General features: G+C 43.8%; 1 protein-coding gene across 1 annotated transcript in view; it reads right to left on the bottom strand.

Moving 5' to 3' along the window:
* Positions 1–17068, bottom strand: part of PIGU (phosphatidylinositol glycan anchor biosynthesis class U) — a gene marked incomplete at both ends in the record, with an annotated part of 98890 nt that extends 81822 nt beyond the window's left edge. Inside the window, 2 exons of the mRNA XM_080716412.1 lie at positions 5418–5482; positions 16939–17068. Coding sequence (XP_080572538.1) covers positions 5418–5482; positions 16939–17068 — 195 coding nt within the window. The remainder of the gene's footprint in view (positions 1–5417; positions 5483–16938) is intronic.
* Between the last annotated feature and the right edge of the window lie 2469 nt (positions 17069–19537).

Raw genomic sequence — 19537 nt, 5'->3', positions numbered from 1 at the left:
GTTTTTGAGTTGAACATCGGGGAAAAATTATTCTTCAAGAAAAATCTGGCTGGGCGTGGTGGTGCACCCTTGTCATCCCAGCATTTGGGAGGCTGAGACTGGAGGATCGCGGTTCGTGGCCAGCCTCAGCTACTTAGTGAGGCCCTCTGCAACTCAGTCAGACCCTGTTTCAAAATAAAGAATAAAAAATTGGGCAGGGGGTGCAGCTCGGAGGTCAAATGCCTCTGGGTTTCATCCTCAGACCCGCAAAAATAAATAAATAAATAAGAAAAGTCTGTTTCCTTCCTGGAATACTGTTCTATCCTAACTGGCCAGTGCACATATAAGAGAGGATAACTTAGTGGCCAGGGTCACTTTATGACACTGGAGCTGTCTGCTGGATTGAGTGAAGGGAATGAGCAAAACCTCGCGGGTGCTAAGCGCTCCATCTGGCGCAGTGGCGCAGGCCCGTGGCCTCAGCTACCTAGGAAGTCGAGGCAGATCACTCAAGCCCAAGAGTGCAAGGCCAGCAATGAAGCATGACCCTGTCTTAGAAAATAAATAAATAAGCTGGGTGCGGTGGCACATGCCTGGACTCCCAGTATTTAGGAAGCTGAGACAGGAGGATATAGGTTTGAGGCCAGTTTGTGGTAATTTAGTGAGAACCTGTTCCAAAATAAAAAGATATATATAAAAAAGCTCAAGGTGTAGTTCAGTAGCAAACTGTTCTTGGGTTCAATCCTCAATACTGCAAACAAATAATAACTTTAGAAACTGTTAAAATACTAAAGTTATGAGTGAATTTTAGTACTAAAACACATCTAACAGCCAAGGAGAACTTAGTATTAAGATTGCCGAACTGGGCGTGATGGCACACGCGTATAATTCCAGTACTTGGGAGACTGAGATGGGAGGATTGGGGGTTCACAGCCAGCCTCAGCTACATAGTGAGGCCCTCTGCAACTTAGAGATCCTTTTTCAAAATAAAGAATAAAAAATCGGGGTAGGAGTGTAGCCTAGAGCGCCCCTGGGTTCAATCCCAGCACCACAAAAGTAAGAAGGAAGGAAGGAAGGAAGGAAGGAAGGAAGGAAGGAAGGAAGGAAGGAGACTGCTGAATAGCTGGGCCATGTGACAGTGCATGCTTGTAATCCCAGAACTTGGGAGGCTGAAACAGGATGACTGCAGGTAAGTAGCCAGCCTCAACTACTTAGTGAGACCCTCTGCAACTTAGTGAGACTCTGTTTCAAAATAAAGAATAAAATATGGGGCTAGGGATGTAGATCAGAGGTAGAATGCCCCTGGGTTCAATCCCCAGTACCAAAAAAAATAAAAATAAAAAAAATGCTGAACTCAGAAAATGAACTGAGAACTGGGAAGTGTTTTTCCTTCTTCTATTTTCTGAGAAGTTAACATAAAAAGTTATTTTTCCTTAAAATTTTGGGAAAATTTCCATACTGTTAAGCCACCTTGCCCTGAAGTTTGAGACTTAAATTATGGATTCAGTGTGTGAGAGAGTGTGTGTGTGTGTGTGTGTGTGTGTGTGTGTGTGTGTGTGTGTTAGATAGAGGGATAGGGATAGAGTGTGTGTGTGTGTGTGTGTGTGTGTGTGTGTGTGTGTTAGATAGAGGGATAGAGTGTGTGTGTGTGTGTGTGTGTGTGTGTGTGTGTGTGTGTGTGTGTTAGATAGAGGAATAGATAGATGAGAGATAGATGATGGGGATTGAACCTAGAGGCAGCCTACCTTTGAGCTATCCCCCGGCCCAATTTTATTTATTTGGAAACAGGCTCTGGCGAGGTGGATGAGTCTCACTACTTGCTGAGGCTGTCCTCAAACCTGCCATCCTCCTGTCTCAGACCCTCCTGTCTGAGCCTGCCAAGTACTGAGATTAGGAGCAAGTGACGCCATGTCTGGCTACAGATTCAATTTTTTTCAAACATAAAACACTATCCACACTTGACATGTTTTCCTCCCTCTCTCTCTGTGGTACTGAAGGTGGAACCATGGGGCCTTCTCTCGCCAGGATCTACTCCCAGCTGTATTTTATTTTTATTTGGAAACAGGCCTCACTAAGTCGCTGAGGTGGTCCCTGGAGTCTGCCACCCTCCTGCCTCAGCCTCCCAGGGGCTGGGGTTACAGGGCGCCCTTCACGCCTACCCAGACTTGACCTATTTTCTTTTCTTTCTTTTTTGTTGTCTTGGCACTGGGACTTCAGCCCAGAGGCATTCTTTCTTTTTTTTCTTCTTTCTTTCTTTCTTTCTTTGCAGTACTAGGAATGAAACCCAGGGGCATTCTACCTCCAAGCTACACCCCCAGCCCTATTTTTTATTCTTTATTCTGAAACAGGGTCTCACTGTGTTGGAAAGAGCCTCACTAAGTAGCTGAGGCTGGCCCTGAACCTGGATCCTTAGGTCTCAGCCTCCCAAATGCTGGGATTACAAGCAGGCGCCACCATGTCTGGGGAGCCCAGGGCATTCTACCTTGGGAGCTACACATCCTGTGCTCCTTCTACTTTTTTTAAAACAGGGCCTCAGTGATAAGTTACTGAGGGTCTAACTAAATTACTGAGGCTGGCCTCAAACCTGAGAGCCTCCTGTCTCAGCCTCCCAAGTACTGGGATTATAGGTATATCCCATTCCACCTGGCAAGATTTGCTGTATTTTCTCTGTCAATTTTCTTTGTCTTTTTTCTTAGATAAATTGTATTTTTCAAGACATTTGTACATTTCATTTAAATTTTTATCTCAGCCGGGGATGGTGGTACAAACTTATAATCCCCATGCTTGGGAGGCTGAGACAGGAGGATCACACAGGTTCGAAGCCAGCCTCAGCTACTTAGTGAGGCTCTCAGCAACTTACTGAGACCCTGTTTCCAAATAAAATATTTTAAAAAACAGGTCTGGGAGTATAGCCCGGAGGTATCTGGGTTCCACACCCAGTACCACCAAAAAAAAAAAAAAAAAAAAAAAAAAATAGGGCTGGGGGATATATATAGCTCAGAGGTAGAATGCCCCTGGGTTCCATTCCCAGTACCACACAAAAATAAATTCATCTCATTGATATAAGATTATTTATAATATATATAGACACACATTTTTGTGTAACACCAGGATGTGTAACAGGATGTGTAACATCAGGGCATTCTACCTCTGATCTACAACCCCAGCCCTTTCTATTCTTTATTTTTAAAACAGGTATCACTAAGTTGCAGAGGGCCTCACTAAGTAGCTGAGGCTGGCGTGGAACCTGTATCCTCCTGTCTCAGCCTCCCAAGTACTGGTATTACAAGTGTGTGCCACCATGCCCAACTTAAGATTGTTTATATTTTAGTTTCTATATTTAAGCAAAAAGTTTCCCTCTGAGTATGGCTTTAGATGCATCACACAAGATTTTTTATGCTAGAGGGCATTTTTTTTTCTATCATTCAAATAGAATTACATTCTTTTTTATATATTTTTTATTTTTTCGTACTGGGTACTGGGGATTGAACTCAGGATACATCCCAGTCTTTTTTTTTTTTTTTTTTTTTTTTGTGGTACTGGGGATGGAACCCAGGGGCCTTCTACCTCGGGCTATACTCCCAGACCTATTTTATATTTTTATTTGGAAACAGGGTCTCTTAAACCAGTTGAAGCTGGCTTCGAACCTGTGCGATCCTCCTATCTCAGCCTCCCAAGTGCAGGGATTACAAGCCTGCGCCACCACGCCCAGCTTTAAATCCCAGTCTTTTTTATTTTGTTTTGAAACAGGGTTTCCCTAAGTTGCTTAGGATGATCTTGAACCTACAATCCTCCTGCCTCAGCTTCCCAAATACTGGTATTACTGGCATGCGCCACTAAGCCCAGATTCTAGTCTGTACATTTTTTTTTTAATCCCAGCATTCAGGAAGCTAAGACAGGGGAATCAAGGTTCACGGACAGCCTCAGCTACTTAGTGAGGCCCTTTCTAACTCAGTGAGACCCTGTTTTGAAATAAAGAATAAAAAAAATTGGGCTGGGGGTGTAGCTAAGAGGTTGAATGTTCCTGGGTTCCATCTGCAGTACTGAAAGAAAAAAACAAACAAACATTTCAGCCAGGCATGGTGGCACATGCTTGTAATGCTAGTACTTCAAAGACTGAAAATCACAGGTTCGAAGACCTCAGCTTATTAAGGCTGTCAGCAATATAGTGAGATTCTATTTCAAAATAAAAATAAAATAGGACTGAGGGTGTAGCTTGGAGGTAGAATGCCTCTGGGTTCAACCCGTAGCACCACACACACACACACACACACACACTTCAGCTGGGTGTGGTGGCACAAACCTGTAATCCTAATACTTGGGAGGCCGAGACCAGAGGTTCAAGGACAGCCTCAGAAGAAGCTGAGACAGGAGGATCCAAGGCTCAAAGCCAGTCTCAACAAGCTTGCAAGACTCCACAACCTAATAAGACATTGTTTCAAAACAAAAAATAAAACCAAAAAAAGGGGGCTGAGGATAGAACTTGGAGTTAGAATTCCCCTGGGTTCAATCCCCATACAAAAAATAAACAATAATTTCAGCTAGGCATGACAAAGCCAGCCTCAGCTACTTAGTGAGGCCCTGTGCAACTTAATGAGACTATTTCAAAATAAAAAATAGCCGGGCGTGGTGGCGCACACTTGTAATCCTGGCATTCGGGAGGCTGAGACTGGAGGATCGCTGTTTGCGGACAGCCTCAGCTACTTAGTGAGGCCTCCGCAACTTAGTGAGACCCTGTTTCAAAAATAAAGAATAAAAATATAGGGCTGGAGGTGTAGCTCAGAGGTCAAATGCCCCTGGGTTCTATCCCCAGACCCGCAAAAAAATAAAAAATAATAAGGCTTAGAGTTAGAAGACCTTGGGTTCCATCTCCAAAACCCCCGACACACAATCATTTCTACAGAAGCCTCATCTGTTTCCCTAAATTACGATCTTAATCTGGATCACTTATCCAGTGGATATCTAAAAAAGGGGCTGTTTCTAAATATAATTTCCAAAAACAGATTTTTTTTTTGTACTGGGGATTTTTGTGTGTGTCTGGTGTAGTGGCTCATGGCTGTAAACTCAAGTATTTAGGAGGCTGAGATATGAGGATGGCAGGTTTGTGGCTAGCCTCAGCAACTTAGTAGTACCTGTTTCAAAATAAAAAAATAAGAGCTGGGCATGGTGGCACATGCTCCTTATCCCAGTATTTGGGAGGCTGAGTCAGGAGTATTGCAGGTTCAGGGACAGCTTCTGAAAATAGTAAGACTCTCATCAACCTGGTGAGATCCTGTTTCAAAATAAAAATAAAATTGGGCTGAGGGTATAGCATGGAGGTAGAATGCCCTTAGGTTCAATCCCCAGTACCATTAAAAAAAAAAAAATATATATATATATATATATATATATATATATATATATATATATATATATATGTATGTATAGAAAAGAATACTTACTTCATGAAATACTGCTCCAGAATACGGAGATACTCCCAAGTCCAATAGTGAAAGGCCTTCCACCACTGAAAAGCAAGACACCAAGGACACTCAGACATTACAGACATCAGGAAACGTCATAAACTAACATGTTAGATACTCCCAGGACCGAGAGGCCCTCATCGCCTGTCTGATCCCTTTTACTTTATCCCTAGCAAGTGGCTGTCAGTCTTTTTTTTTTTTTCTTTTTTTACGGTACTGGGAATGGAACCCAGGGGCATTCTACCTCTGAGCTACATCCCCAGTCCTATTTTTTATTCTTTATTTTTTTGAAGCAAGGTCTCGCTGAGTTGCAAAGGGTCTCACTAAGTAGCTGAGGCTGTCCGCGAACGGCGATCCTCCCATCTCAGCTTCCCTAATGCTGGCATTACAAGCGTGCGCCACCATGCCCGGCTCTGTAAATCTTAATTTAAATTTATTTTTATTTAGCCAGGCGTGGTGGTGCACACTTATAATCCCAGTACTTGGGAGGCTGAGACAGGAGGATCACCCAGGTTCAAATCCAGCCTCAGCTACTTAGTGAGGCTCTCAGCAACTTAGTGAGATCCTGTTTCTAAATAAAGTATAAAATAGGTCTGGAAGTATAGCCCGGAGGTAGAAAAGCCCCTGGGTTCCACCCCAGTAGACACACACACACACACACACACACACACACACACACACACACTTTTTTTTTTGTAGTACTGAGGATTGAACTCAGAGGAATTCAACCTCCCCAGCACTCTTTTTTATTCTTTATTTTGGAACAGTCTCACTAAGTTGCAGTCTCACTATTTTGCAGTACTACAAAAAAAAAAAAGAAGAAGAAGAAAAGAACAGAAAAATAAGCACCATTTGGCAGACCCACAGTAATAACTGTGAAGGGCAACTAGATCAGTGAATACTAGAATTAGTGGGCAAAAACATGATAAAAAACAGTATTTTCAAGGGGAAGAATAATTACTTTACACAGATTACCCTAACGTTCACTATCTTAATCATGTGACCAAAGTTAGCAACATCAGTAATATGTCCACATATTAACACCAAGTACCTGACAATTCATTGAGCTGCAGATAAGAACTTTTCTGTGATCCTCGTGCCAACACTGTGGTATCCTTGACAAAAACTAAAACTTCAATCTAATCATGAGAAAACATCAGGCAAACCCAAATCAAGAGGAGCGTCCCAGATTGGAAGAGAAAAAGGAGACAAAGAGCTAAATGCAGAGTAAGATAAAATTCTAATAAGGTCTGTACATTATGTAATAGTACTGAGTCAATGCTAATTTTCTGACGTAGGGCATAATACTTCTATAATATAGGATGTGATGGTAACATTCGAAGCTGGATTAAGAATAAACAGGAATTCTATTCACAATATTTACAATTGTGTGTGTGTGTGCATGCGTATTTGTGCATGTCTGTGAAGTACGGGGTATCCTATCTCTGAGCTACAATCCCAGCCCTATTTTAAAGCATGATCTCAATATGTTGTGGAGAGCCTAACTAAATTCCTGAGGCTGACCATGAACCTGCAATTCTCCCGTCGCCACCTCCCAAGTACTAGGATTACAGGCGTGGACCACCCTGCCCAGTAATTTTGCAAGTTTTGTTTTTTGTTTTAGTGATACTGGGGATTGAGCCCAAGGGCATTCTACCTCTGAGCTATACCCCTAGCCCTATTTTATTTTTATTTTGAAACAGGGTCTTGCTAGGTTCATAAAACAGGGCTGGGGTGTAGCTCAGAGGTAGAATGCCCCTGAGTTCAATCTCCAGTACTGCCAAAAAAAAAAAAAAAAAAAGTTTGCAAGTCAACAATCCACTGTACAATATACATTGTTAAGTGTTGTTTGCTGATTTTGTATTTTATATAATAAGAAAGGTGTGTGTGTGTTGTTGTGGCAGTGGTGGTAATGAAACTGAATCCAAGCTACAAGCCCAGTCTTTTTTATTTTTTGTTTTGAAACAGGGTCTCCTGAGGTTGCTGAGTCTTACTACACTACTGAAGCTTTTCAAGAACCTGTGAGCCGGGCGTGGTGGCGCACCCTAAAAATCCCCGCACTTGGGAGGCTGAGACAGGAGGATCGCACAGGTTCGAAGCCAGCCTCAGCTACTTAGTGAGGCTCTCAGCAACTTAGTGAGACCCTGTTTCCAAATAAAACATAAAATAGGTCTGGAAGTATAGCCCAGAGGTAGAAAGCCCCTGGGTTCCACCCCAAGTACCACCAAAACAAAACAAAAAAGAACCTGTGTCTCAGCTTCCCTAGTACTGGGAATACAGGCATATGCCACCATATACAGCCAGTTTTTGTGTTTTATAAGTAGTCATATTGGAAGACTTTTCCTGTCTCACAGTTGCCATTAAAGGCGAGTTTCTAGATAAGCACCAATAGCTTAGGCTCTACCCTAACACAAGAAACTAAGAAACTCAAGAAACTAAATCCATGCTAATTCCTAATCTGTTCAGCAAATGCTGAAGAAAAACCAAAATATGACAAAAAGGTTCCAACAGAATTCCTAACAGATTTCTTTCTTTTTTTTGGTGGCACTGGGGTTCCCGTAAACCAGCGCGGCTGGCTTCGAACCTGCGCGATCCTCCTGTCTCCGCCTCCCAAGCGTGGGGATTACAAGTGTGCACCACCATGCCCGGCTTCCTAACATATTTCTAAACAAGATGGCACAGAGTGATCTCTGGTGGAACGGCCTGCCTAAAGATCACTAGCCCTTCATGTGAAAACACTAGGTGATCCTTGGCAAGTGACTAATTCGTGCCTCAGTTTTCTCTCATCTATAAAATGAAGTTAATCAAAATATTGACATTATAAGACAATTATAGAAATCAGCTTACTAACATATCTAAAGTATTTACAACAGTGCCTGAGCCAGGTGTGGTGGTACACTTGTAGTCCCAGTACTTGGGAGGCTGAGACAGAACGATCACAGATTTAAGGACAGTCTCAGCAAGTACTGACTCTCAACAACCTAGCCAGATCCTGTTTCCAAATAAAAATAAAATAGGGCTGGGGGTGTAGCCCGGAGATAGAATGCCCCTGGGTTCAATCTTTAGTGGAAAAAAGGAAGGAAGGAAGGAAGGAAGGCAGGCAGGCAGGCAGGCCATGGTGGTAGCAGCACAATCCCTGTGCCTGTAATCCCTGTACTTAGGAGGCTAGACAGGAAGATCTCACGTTCATGACCAGCTTCAGCAAGCAGTGAGACTCTCATCAACCTAGTGAGACCCTGTTTTCAAATAAAATTGGGCTAGGATTTTATTCACTCTATAAGAGGTAGAATGCCTCTGGGTTCAATCCCTGGTACCACAGGAAAAAGAAAGAGAGAGAGAGAACAGTACTTGGCATGTAGAAAGCATTATATCAATGTTAATTCTTATTATTTTTATTAGATCAATTGTCGGGTGTGTTGGCATACGCTTGTAGCCCCATGCTTGTTGGGAGGCGGAGACAGGAGGATTGCACAGGTTCGAAGCCAGCCTTGCTGCCTTAAGTGACCATGTTTCCAAATAAAAATATAAAAAATAGGTCTGGGAGTGTAGCCCAGAGGTAGAAGGCCCCTGGGTTCCATCCCCTGTACCAACAACAACAACAACAACAAAAAAAAGACCAAGAAGCCCATGTTTGCATCATCAAATAGGCAGTTCTAATTTATTATAGTTAGACTATCATATTCCTGAGTTTGTAGAAATGGGTGAAACAGAAAAGGTTTCTTTCATATTGTAATAGCATCTGATGTTTTTGCCTGCCAAGTGTCAGTTTCCCCTCTTCTGGTAATAGCACCCTAGTGCTCCCATGGGGTAACCCCTCTGATGCTTTGGGTCATGCCGCCTCATCTTCAAGAGGTAGAAACATAAATTGGGCTAAACAGAGCAACTGGTTGAAGAATCATTGTCTTTCCACTAGCCTGAAACTGAAAGGATACACAAGTCAGGGGCTACTCTTGGCTACTTTTACAAAACCTGGAAAAAAACCTGCCTGAATGCAGTCAATGTAAGGCCAGAGAAAGAATTAGTCTTTATGAGCTCACCGAGTCTCTGGATCCAGCTAAGCCTGAATTCAGGTCTATCCTTGGACTATTCAGTTTAGAAGGCCAATAAATTCTTCCTTTCTTTATTTTTTTGGGGGGAAACTAGAGATTGAATCCAGGGGAATTCTAGCTCCTATCTACATCCTTGGGCCTATTTTACTTTTTTGCCATACTAGGGGAGTTCTACCTCTGAGCAACACCTTCAGTTCTATTTTTTATTCTTTATTTTGAAACAGGGTCTCACTAAGTTGCAAAAGGCCTAAGTATCTGAGGCTCAGTGAACCTGTGATCCTCCAGTCTCAGCCTTCCAAATACTGGGATTACAAGCATGCATCATCACACCCACTTTTTTTTTTTTTTTTTAAACTAGGGATTGAACCCAGAGGCATTCTACCTCCAAGCTATACCCCAGACCTATTTTTTATTCTTTATTTTGAAGCAAGGTCTCACTGAGTTGCAGAGGGCCTTACTAAGTAGTTGAAACTCTCTGTGAACCGCGATCCTCCTGTCTCAGCCTCCCAAATGCTGGGATTACAAACGTATGCCACCACGCCCAGCTTTACTTATTTGGAAACAGGGTCTTGCTAGATTAATAAGAGTCTCACTACTTGCTAAGGCTGCCCTTTTTTTGGGGGGGGTGGCGGGGGGCTGGTACTGGGGATGGAATCCAGGGGCATTCTACCAGGGTTCAAACCTCAATACTCAAAATAAAATAAAATGAAAAATCAGCCCATATTACAGCCAATCAATATCTATTTGGATTCAGAGCTCTTCACCCAAAGAACTAGTCACTCAAATAACTCATAATAGCAAGTGAAACCACAAAAGCTTCTACTGCAGTTATTTTATTTTATTGTGATACTTGAGATGGAACCCAGGGGATTCTACCTCTGGGCTACACCCCGGCTCTATTTTTTTTTGTGGGGGGGGGCAATACTAGAAATCAAAACCAGGGGCATTCTACCTCTGAGCTACACCCACAGCCCTATATTTTATTCTTTTTTTTTTTTTTTTTTTAAATTTTATTTTATTGGTGCACTGTATTCATACATCATAGTGGGATACAAACTTTTGTAGACATACATGCACACATCGCCCAGTCAGCCCCCACCCGATCCCCACCCCATTCTCTCCCCATCCCTCCTTCCCATGCTTGGCTTAGTGGTTGACATCTAGTATTATAGCAATTTATCCAAAATTAAAAATGATAATCTCACATAACAGTTTCATTTGTCTGATACCAAGCGTTTGATGATTTAAAGATAGCATTTCAATATTTCTTTTTGCTTTCTTTCTTACTAGAGCATATTTTTTTCTGTTTTTTTAGGTGAAACTATCATATATTTATATATTTATTTTTCAGAAAAAAATCTATCCTAATATGGAATATGAATTCTAGATACCCAAAACGATCTTGAAAAAGAACAAAGATAGCAGATATATATTTTCTGATTTCAAACCATATAAAGCTACAATAATTGAAACAGTGTAGTACTGTTCTAAAGGCAGATATATAGACCATTGGAGTTAAATACAAGCCTAGAGCTAAATTCTTCCCTATATTGTCAAGTTATTTTTGACAAGGTTTCCACGAACATTTGGTGGTGGAAATAATAATCTTTTAACTAAGTATTGTTGAAAAATAATAATTACATGGAAAAGAATAAAATTGGACCTTTACCTAATCCCATATACAAGTATTAACTCAAAATAGATAAAAGACCTAAATATAAATCTTAAGACTATAAACTTTTAGGAGAAAATCTGGGTCATAAAACCTCACAACATTGAAATTGGCAGTGATTTCTTGGATATGATTTCAATGGCACAGGCAACAGCAGAATATACAAACTCCCTAAAAAATAAAAGAAAATATTGTATATCCAAAGACAATGTAAACAGAGTTAACAGTTACTAATAGAATGGGATAAAATATTTCCAAATGCTATATCTGAAGGTATATTAATATTCCAACTAGAAATCCTAGAAATTAACAATAAAGGCAAACAATACAACTTAGAGATAAGTAAAAGACTAACATAAATAATGAATCTCCACAGATAACCAATCTTAGTTGTCTGTTGGATGGAAACTCTTGTTTCTCTGGTTCTGGTGAGTGTTACCTATTTCTTCTTTGTAGTTAATCTCTTTGAGTATTTTCTCTAGCGCTGGTTTTGAAGACATAAATTCCTTCAGTTTCTGTTTGTCATGGAAGCTTCTTATTTCTCCATCTAATTTGATAGAAAGTTTTGCTGGATAGGAAATTTTTGGCTGGAAGTTGTTTTCTTTCAGAGTTTGGAATATGTTACTCCAAGCCCTTCTGGCTCTCATGACTTGGTTTGGGAAGTCTGGAGTGATTCTAATTGGTTTGCCTCTGAATGTCAGTTGGCCCTTTGTTTTTGTTGCCTTTAAGATTCTCTGCTTGGCTTCCACATTGGTCATTTTGACAATTATATGGCGTGGGGATCCTCTTCTCCGATCCTGTCTAAAGGGAGTTCTATAAGTTTCCTGGATCTGTGTATCAACCTCTTGCTCTATATTTGGAAAATTTTCTGCTATTACTTCCTTGAAGAGATTGTTGATCCCTTTGGTATCACTTTCTTTTCCCTCCTCTATTCCAATTATTCTTAGGTTAGCTCTCTTAAGATGGGCCCATATTTCTTCAATGTCAGATTCCTGCTGTCGGATATTTTTTTCTAGATTAGAAACTATGCATTCATTTTTGGATTGCTCATCTTCTAAGAGCGAGATTCTGTTCTCCATGTGTTCTAATCGGTTGTTTGTGCTTTGAATTGAGGCCTTTACTTCATTAATTGCATCCTTTATCTCTTTTTGGCTCTCTCTGAGTTCTTTTCGAAGCATCTCTATTATTTCTACAGTTATTTTCCTGATTTGATCTTCTAGAAATCTCTGATTTTCTGTTTTATCAGGTTCTGATGTTGTGGGGTTGTGCACATTTATTACTCCAGTGTTATTCCTCTTTCCCATGATTTCGGAGGTTTGTGCCTTCTCTGGGTTCTTCCCTTGGGTCACTATGGCTTCACTTAAGGTGCTCTGGATCTCGAGTCTGTATTATCTCAGACCCCACTACTCCTTTACTGGGTTGTATCACAGAGTCTCCGACCCAGGGAGTCGATAGAGGCTGCTTTAAACTATGGGGGGTGCCAGGTTGCACGTTCTCCTATGGTGTGATATCTCTGCCACCACCACTCCCTCACTGGGTCAAGTCCCAGGGAGTACAGTAGTGGGATTTCTCCTCTGTGGCCCGCAATTTGACTCACTGTTCTTGAGTACGCAGATGTAGCTGTACTGGACTCGGTGAATTCACTGCTGCTGCCGCCGCCGGTGGCAATATGGCGCCTCTGCCACGCCCTCGGCCATGAGGCTGACGTATTTTTTCTTCTCTGGTTTTGATTTCCACTCTGAATCCCTGCAGCGTGTGCTGAGCTCAGCCACTGGAAGCTTTAAATGCTGTCTGCGCCGAAAGATCCCGCCTGGCTGTTCCGCAGCGGCTCACCTGGCTTGCTGTAGCCGTCCGCTGAGTTCGCCGCTGCCGCCGGCAGTATGGCGCTGCTGCCGCGTCCTCGGGCGCGTGTGTCTCCTCTGTGGCCCTGAGCTCTGTTCTCAGTCCGCTTTCTCTCTGGAGCCTGGTGGGTTTTTTTGTTTTTCTGGTGATGGTGTTTTCTGGCTATGAAAGGCGCTCTTTTTGTGGTAATGGAGATTGGTTGTTAGCGGGACTCTTAAGCCCCGCTTTTCTCGGTCGCCATCTTCCCGGAAGTCTATTTTATTCTTTATTTTGAAACAGGCTCTCACTAAGTTGCAGAGGGCCTCACTAAGTAGCTGAGGTTGGCCACGAACCTGCGATCCTCCTGTATTCAGTCTTCCAATTACTGAGATGACAGGTGTGCACCATCCACCATGTCTGGCTTATTTTATTCTTTTTAAATTTTTTTTTTTTTTTTGCAGTACTGAGGATGGAACCCAGAGACATTCTACCATGAGCTACACCCCCAGCCCTGTTCTTTATTCTTTATTTTGAAACAGGGTCTCACTGGGTTGCAAAGGGCCTCACTAAGTAGCTGATGCTGTCCACAAACTGCAATTCTCCTGTCTCAGTCTCTCAAATGTTGGGATTACAAGCATGGGGCATCACACCCCACTTTTTTTTATTTTGAAACAGGGTCTCACTAAGTTACAGAAGGCCTCACTACGTTGTTGGTGCTGGCCCAGAACCTGCATCCTCTTCTCTCAGCCTCCCACGTACTGGGATAATAAGCATAGGCCACACACCCAGCTTGCAGTTATTTTTCAAATGCCTTTTAGGGTTTACTATAATCATCTGCCTTTTTTTTTTTCTTTTTTTTGCAGTACTGGGAATTGAACTCAGGGGCATTCTACTTCCCAGCCACACTCCCATCCCTATTTTTTATTCTTTATTTTTGAAGCAGGGTCTCATGAGCCAGGTGTGGTGGCATATGCTTGTAATCCCAGTACTTGGGAGGCTGAAACAGGAGGATCACAGGTTCATGGCCAGTCAGCTACTTAGTGAGGCCCTCTGCAACTTAGTGAGACCCTGTTTCAAAATAAAGAATAAAAAATCCAGCTGGGAGCCAGGTATAGTGGCACATGTTTGTAATCCCAGCATTTGGGAGGCTGAGACAGGACAGCTCCAGTTACTTAGTGAGGCCATTTGCAACTCAGTGAGACCCTATTTCAGAATAGACTAAAGAATAGGGCTGGGTATGTAGCTTGGAGGTAGAATGCCCCTGAGTTCAATCCCCAATACCACACACCAAAAAGAAATATATACGCAAATCAGTGAGACCCTGGGTTCCATCACCAGACCCACACACAAAAATAAATAAATAAAATATCCCATTTAAAGCCAGGCATGGTGGCGCACACTTGTAATCCCAGCATTTGGGAGGCTGAGACAGAAGGATCACGGTTTGTGACCAGCCTCCAGCCTCCGCTACTTAGTAAGGCCCTCTGCAACTCAGTGAGACCTTGTTTCAAAAATAAAGAATAAACCAGGCGTGGTGGCGCACACTTGTAATCCCAGCATTCAGGAGGCTAAGACCAAAGGATAGAGGTTCGCAGACAGCCTCAGCTACTTAGTGAGGCCCTCTGCAACTTAGTGAGACCCTGTTTTAAAATAAAGAATAAAAAATAGGGCAGGGGGTGTAGCTTGGAGGTCGAATGCCTCTGGGTTCCATCTCTAAACTGGCAAAAAAAAAAAAAAAAAAAAGAATAAAAAACAGGGCTGAGGGTGTAGCTTAGAGGTAGAATGTCTCTGTGTTCCACTCCCAGTACTGCAAAAAAAAAAAAAAAAAAAAAACCAGAATCCCATTTAAAGTATATTTCAATTAGGCATAGTGGCTCACTCTTGTAATCCCAGTAATTGGGAGGATGAGACATGAGGATCACAAGTTCAGGACAGCCTCGAGTAGTGAGACTCCCAACAACCCAGTGACATGCTGTTTCAAAATAAAAATAAAAGCCAGGCGTGGTGGCGCACGCTTGCAATCCCAGCATTCGGAAGGCTGAGACAGGAGTACCTCCGTTCACGGACAGCCTCAGCTACTTAGTGAGGCCTTCTGCAACTCAGTGAGGCCCGGTTTCAAAAATAAAAGACTAAAAAAAAAAAAAAAATAGGGCAGGGGGGTATAGCTCAGAGGTCAAATGCCCCTGGGTTCCACCCCCAGACCTGGAAAATTAAATTAAATTAAAATTAAATAGGGCTGGAGGTGTAGCTCAGAGATAGAATGCCCCTGGGCTCATTCCCCAGTACCACACACACACACACACACACACACACACACACACAAAAGATTAAAAATATATATATTTCACTACTTGGGAGGCTTGAAACAGAAGGATCACAGGTTTGCAGCCAATGCCAGCAACTTAGCAAGGCACCTTGAAACTTAGTGAGACCCTATTTCAAGCTAAAAATAATACAAACAAAAAAACAGCTGGGCATGGTGGCACAGGCTTGTAATCCCAGCACTTGCGAAGCAGAGACAGGAGGATCGCAGGTTCACAGCAGCATCAGCTGCTTAGTGAGGCCCTCCACAACTTGTGAGACTTTTTCTCAAAATAAAGAATAAACCAGGGGGGAGTGGTGAGTTGGCCTGGGCCACCCTCCCCCCTCATGCCATTTTGGCATGGGGCTGTAACTATTTTCTGTATTTCTATTTTCTGTATTTCTATCTTTTTAATTAAAAAAAAAAGAATAAACCAGGCATGGTGGCACATACTTATGATCCCACCATTTGGGAGACTGAGACAGGAGGATTGCGGTTCATGGACAGCCTTAGCTACTTAGGCCCTTTGCAACTTAGTGAGACCCTGTTTCAAAATAAAGAATAAAAAATAGGGCTGGGGGTGTAGCTTGGGGGTAGAATGGCTCTGGGTTCCATCCTCAGACCCACAAAAAAATAAAGAATAAAAAATAGGGGTGGGAGTGTAGCTCAAAGGTGGAATGGCCCTGAGTTGAATCCTAGTAGCTCACACAGAAAAATAGGGCTGGCAGTGTAGCTCAGGGGTAGAATGCCCCTGGGTTCCACAAGGAAGGAAGAGATGGAGGAGGGAGGGAGGGAGGTAAGTAAATTAGTGAAAGGATAGGAATGGACTTCTGGGATGCTGATAATGTGTCTCAATCTGGTTGCTTGCTACATGGGTCATAAAGTTGTTATCTACACATCACTTGTGCACTGTATGCATATTATACTTTAGCAAAAAGAAAATTTGTTTTTGTTTTTTGCAGTACTAGGGATGGAACCCAGGGGAATTCTACCTCCGGGCTATACCCCCAGCCTTATTTTTTATTCTTTATTTTGAAACAGCGTGTAAGTTTCCAAGGGCCTAAGTAGGTGAAGTTGGCCGAGAACCTGCGATCTTCCTGTCTCAGCTTCCCAAGTACTGGGATTACGAGCGTGCCGCCAACACGCCCAGCTGAGAAAGCGGACTTTAAGTAATTATAACTTGTCTCCCCCACAGGCCTGTGGCTCGTTCGGCCCAAATTCTGCATCTCATTGTAGACTCTAAGCATAAAGTTGGGAGAACTTATAAAAGAAACGGTAGGGAAAATGCACCGTAAGTCCTGGAGTGAGCAGAGGGGGGCTAAGCACATTCATGCACAGACATCTCGCTAGGACACTGGTCCCCTCTCCCCAGCCCCGCGCACACAGCACCCTCTCCTCTCTAACCCCGAGTCCCACCACCCTGCCTGGGCTCCGCAGACCGGGGCACGCCCCCTCCATAGCCACACCTCAGGTGTTCCAGCCCCGGCGGCCCAGGCCCCGCCACCTTCCCGAGCCCCGGGCTGCACGGTCGGCCCTCCAGCCCCGAGACCCCTGGAGTCTGCTCCCGGAGAGCCGCTCGCTGGCGACCAGCCGCCCGCCTCCATTCACAGAGCGGTGACAGCGCCGGGCTGCCGCTGCTCCGGCCGGCGGCCTCACCTCTCTTCCAGGAGCTCAGCGGGGACACCACCTCCACCCTCTCGGAAATGAACTCGGCCAGGCTAGAGCGGAACAAGGCCGCCCGCACGGTCACGGCCACCATCAGCACCAGGGCCAAGGGGGCCGCCATGACGTCCCGGACCCGCGCAGGCGGGGAGGAGAGCGAGGCGGAAGGGCCTCGGACCTGCGCGCAGCCGCCGCCGCCGCCCGGGTTCGGAACCGGGACTACAGCTCCCAGCAGGCACTGCGGCGGCGGAACCCGGAACTACGGCTCCCAGCAGGCACCGCGGCGGCGGCGGCGGGGCCGAGAGTGCGCGCAGGCTGAGCCTCTGGGAAAGACCAGCTGCCCGTTTTTCTGGGATTGGGAGCGGGTCTTCGCTTGCTTCCTTGCTTGCTTGCTTGTTATCTTGTTTTGCTGGGGATTGAACCCAAGGGTGTTCTACCTCGGAGATACACCACCAGCCGTTTTTATTTTTTTACTCTGTAGCCGGGCGTGGTGGCGCAGGCTGGTTAATCCCAGTCCTTGAGAGGCTGAGACAGGAGGATCCCACGTACATGACCAGCCTCAGGTAATTAAGTGAGGCCGTCCACAGCTTGGAACCTGTTTCAAAAATAAAGAAGTGAGAGCCGGGCGTGGTGGCGCACGCTTGTAATTCTAGTACTTGGGAGGCTGAGACAGGAGGATCGCACAGGTTCGAAACCAGCCTCAGCTACTTAGTGAGGCTTTCAGCAATTTAGTGAGACCCTGTTTCCAAATAAAATATGTCCGGGAGTGTAGCCTGGAGGTAGAAAGCCTCTGGGTTCCATCCTCGGTGCTACAAAAATAAATAAATGAATAATAAATAAATAAAATAAAATAAAGAAGTGAACCGAGCGTGGTGACGCACGCTTGTAATCCCAGCATTGGGAGGCTAAGGCCGCAGGATCGCGGACAGCCTCAGCTACTTAGGCCCTCCGCAACTCAGTGAGACCCTGTTTCAAAATAAAGAATAAAGTAGGGCAGGGGGTGTAGCTCGGAGGTCAAATGCTTCTGGATTCCATCCCCAGACCCGAGAAAGAGAGACAAAAGGAAGGAGGGAAAGAAAGAAAGAGAAGGAAGGAAAGAGAGAAAGGAAGGAAGGAGCCCGGTGCGGTGGTGCACGCTTGTAACCCGGCGCTTGGGAGCTCAGTTTATGGCTTGGCTCATGTACTTAGTGAGGCCCTCCATAACTTATATAACTTAGTGAGATCCTGTTTCAAAACAAATAATAAAAAATGTAGCTCAGTGGTAAATTGCCCCTGGGTTCAGTCCCCAGTACAGGAAAAAGGAAGAAAGAAAAAATTTTAAAAATAGGGCTGGGGTATACCTCAGAGGTAGAATGCCCGTGGGTTCTATCCGAAGTACCAGGAAGGAAGGGAGCAAGGGAGGAAAGAATTGAAACAGGGTCTTGCTAGGTTTCTAGAAGGTCCCTAAGTTGCTGAAGTTGTCCAGGTGTCCACAACCACACCCAGTGTGAGTGATTTTGTGTGTGTGTGCGTGTGTACTGGGGTTTGAACTCATGAACATTCCACCTCCAAACTGCACCTTCAGCCCTATTTTATTTTTATTTTTGAAACAGGGTCTCACTACGTTGATGAGTCTCACTACCTGATGAAGCTGTCCTCGAACCTGCAATCCTCCTGTCTCTGCCTTCCAAGTTCCGCGATTACAAACCTGCCTCACCATGCCAGATTTGTGAGCTAATTTTAGATATATGAATTAAATTCGTGTGTGTGTATGTGTGTGTGTGTGTGTGTATTGGTTTTGTTTTTGTGGTGCTGGGAATTGAACTCAAGGGCATTCTACCTCCAAGATACACTCCCATTCCTATTATATATATAATACATATTATATATAAATATATAAGTAAATATATATAAATATAAATATATAAATATGTATATATATACATATATATATATATTTTTTTTTTTTGGGTAGTGCTGGGGATGGAACCCAGAGGCTTTCTACCTTCAGGCTACACTCCCAGACCTATTTGATATTTCATTTGGAAACAGGGTCTCACTAAGTTGCTGAGAGCCTCACTAAGTAGCTGAGGCTCGAACCTGCGCAATCCTCCTGTCTCAGCCTCCCAAATACTGGGATTACAAGCGTGTGCCACCACACCCAGCTCCTATTTTATATTTTTATTTGGTCACAGTCTCATTAGGTTGCTGAAAGCCTCACTAAATTGCTGAGACTGACTTCAAAGGTACGATCCTTCTGTCTTAGCCTCTCAAGTACTGGAATTACAATAGTGTGTCACCACTTCCCTCTGTGTTTTGTTGTTTTGTTTTCTGTGGAATTGGGACTTGAACCCAGGCTATTCTGCCTCCGAACACACCCTCGGCCCTATTTTTTTTTTTTTTTTTTTTTTTTTTTGCAGTACTGGGGATGGAACCCAGGGCATTCTACCTCCGAGCTAGACCCCCATCCCTATTTTTTATTCTTCATTTTAAAACAGGGTCTCACTGAGTTACAAAGGGCCTCACTAAGTAGGTGAGACTGGCCGTGAACTCTGATCCTCCTGTCTCAGCCTCCCAAGTGTTGGGGTTACAAATATACACCACCTGGCCCGGC

Source organism: Muscardinus avellanarius (assembly GCF_963383645.1).
Source record: "Muscardinus avellanarius genome assembly, chromosome: 19".
Lineage (NCBI taxonomy): Eukaryota > Metazoa > Chordata > Mammalia > Rodentia > Gliridae > Muscardinus > Muscardinus avellanarius.
The sequence above is the reverse complement of the archived record's forward strand: the minus strand, read 5'-3'. Positions and strand labels throughout refer to the sequence as shown.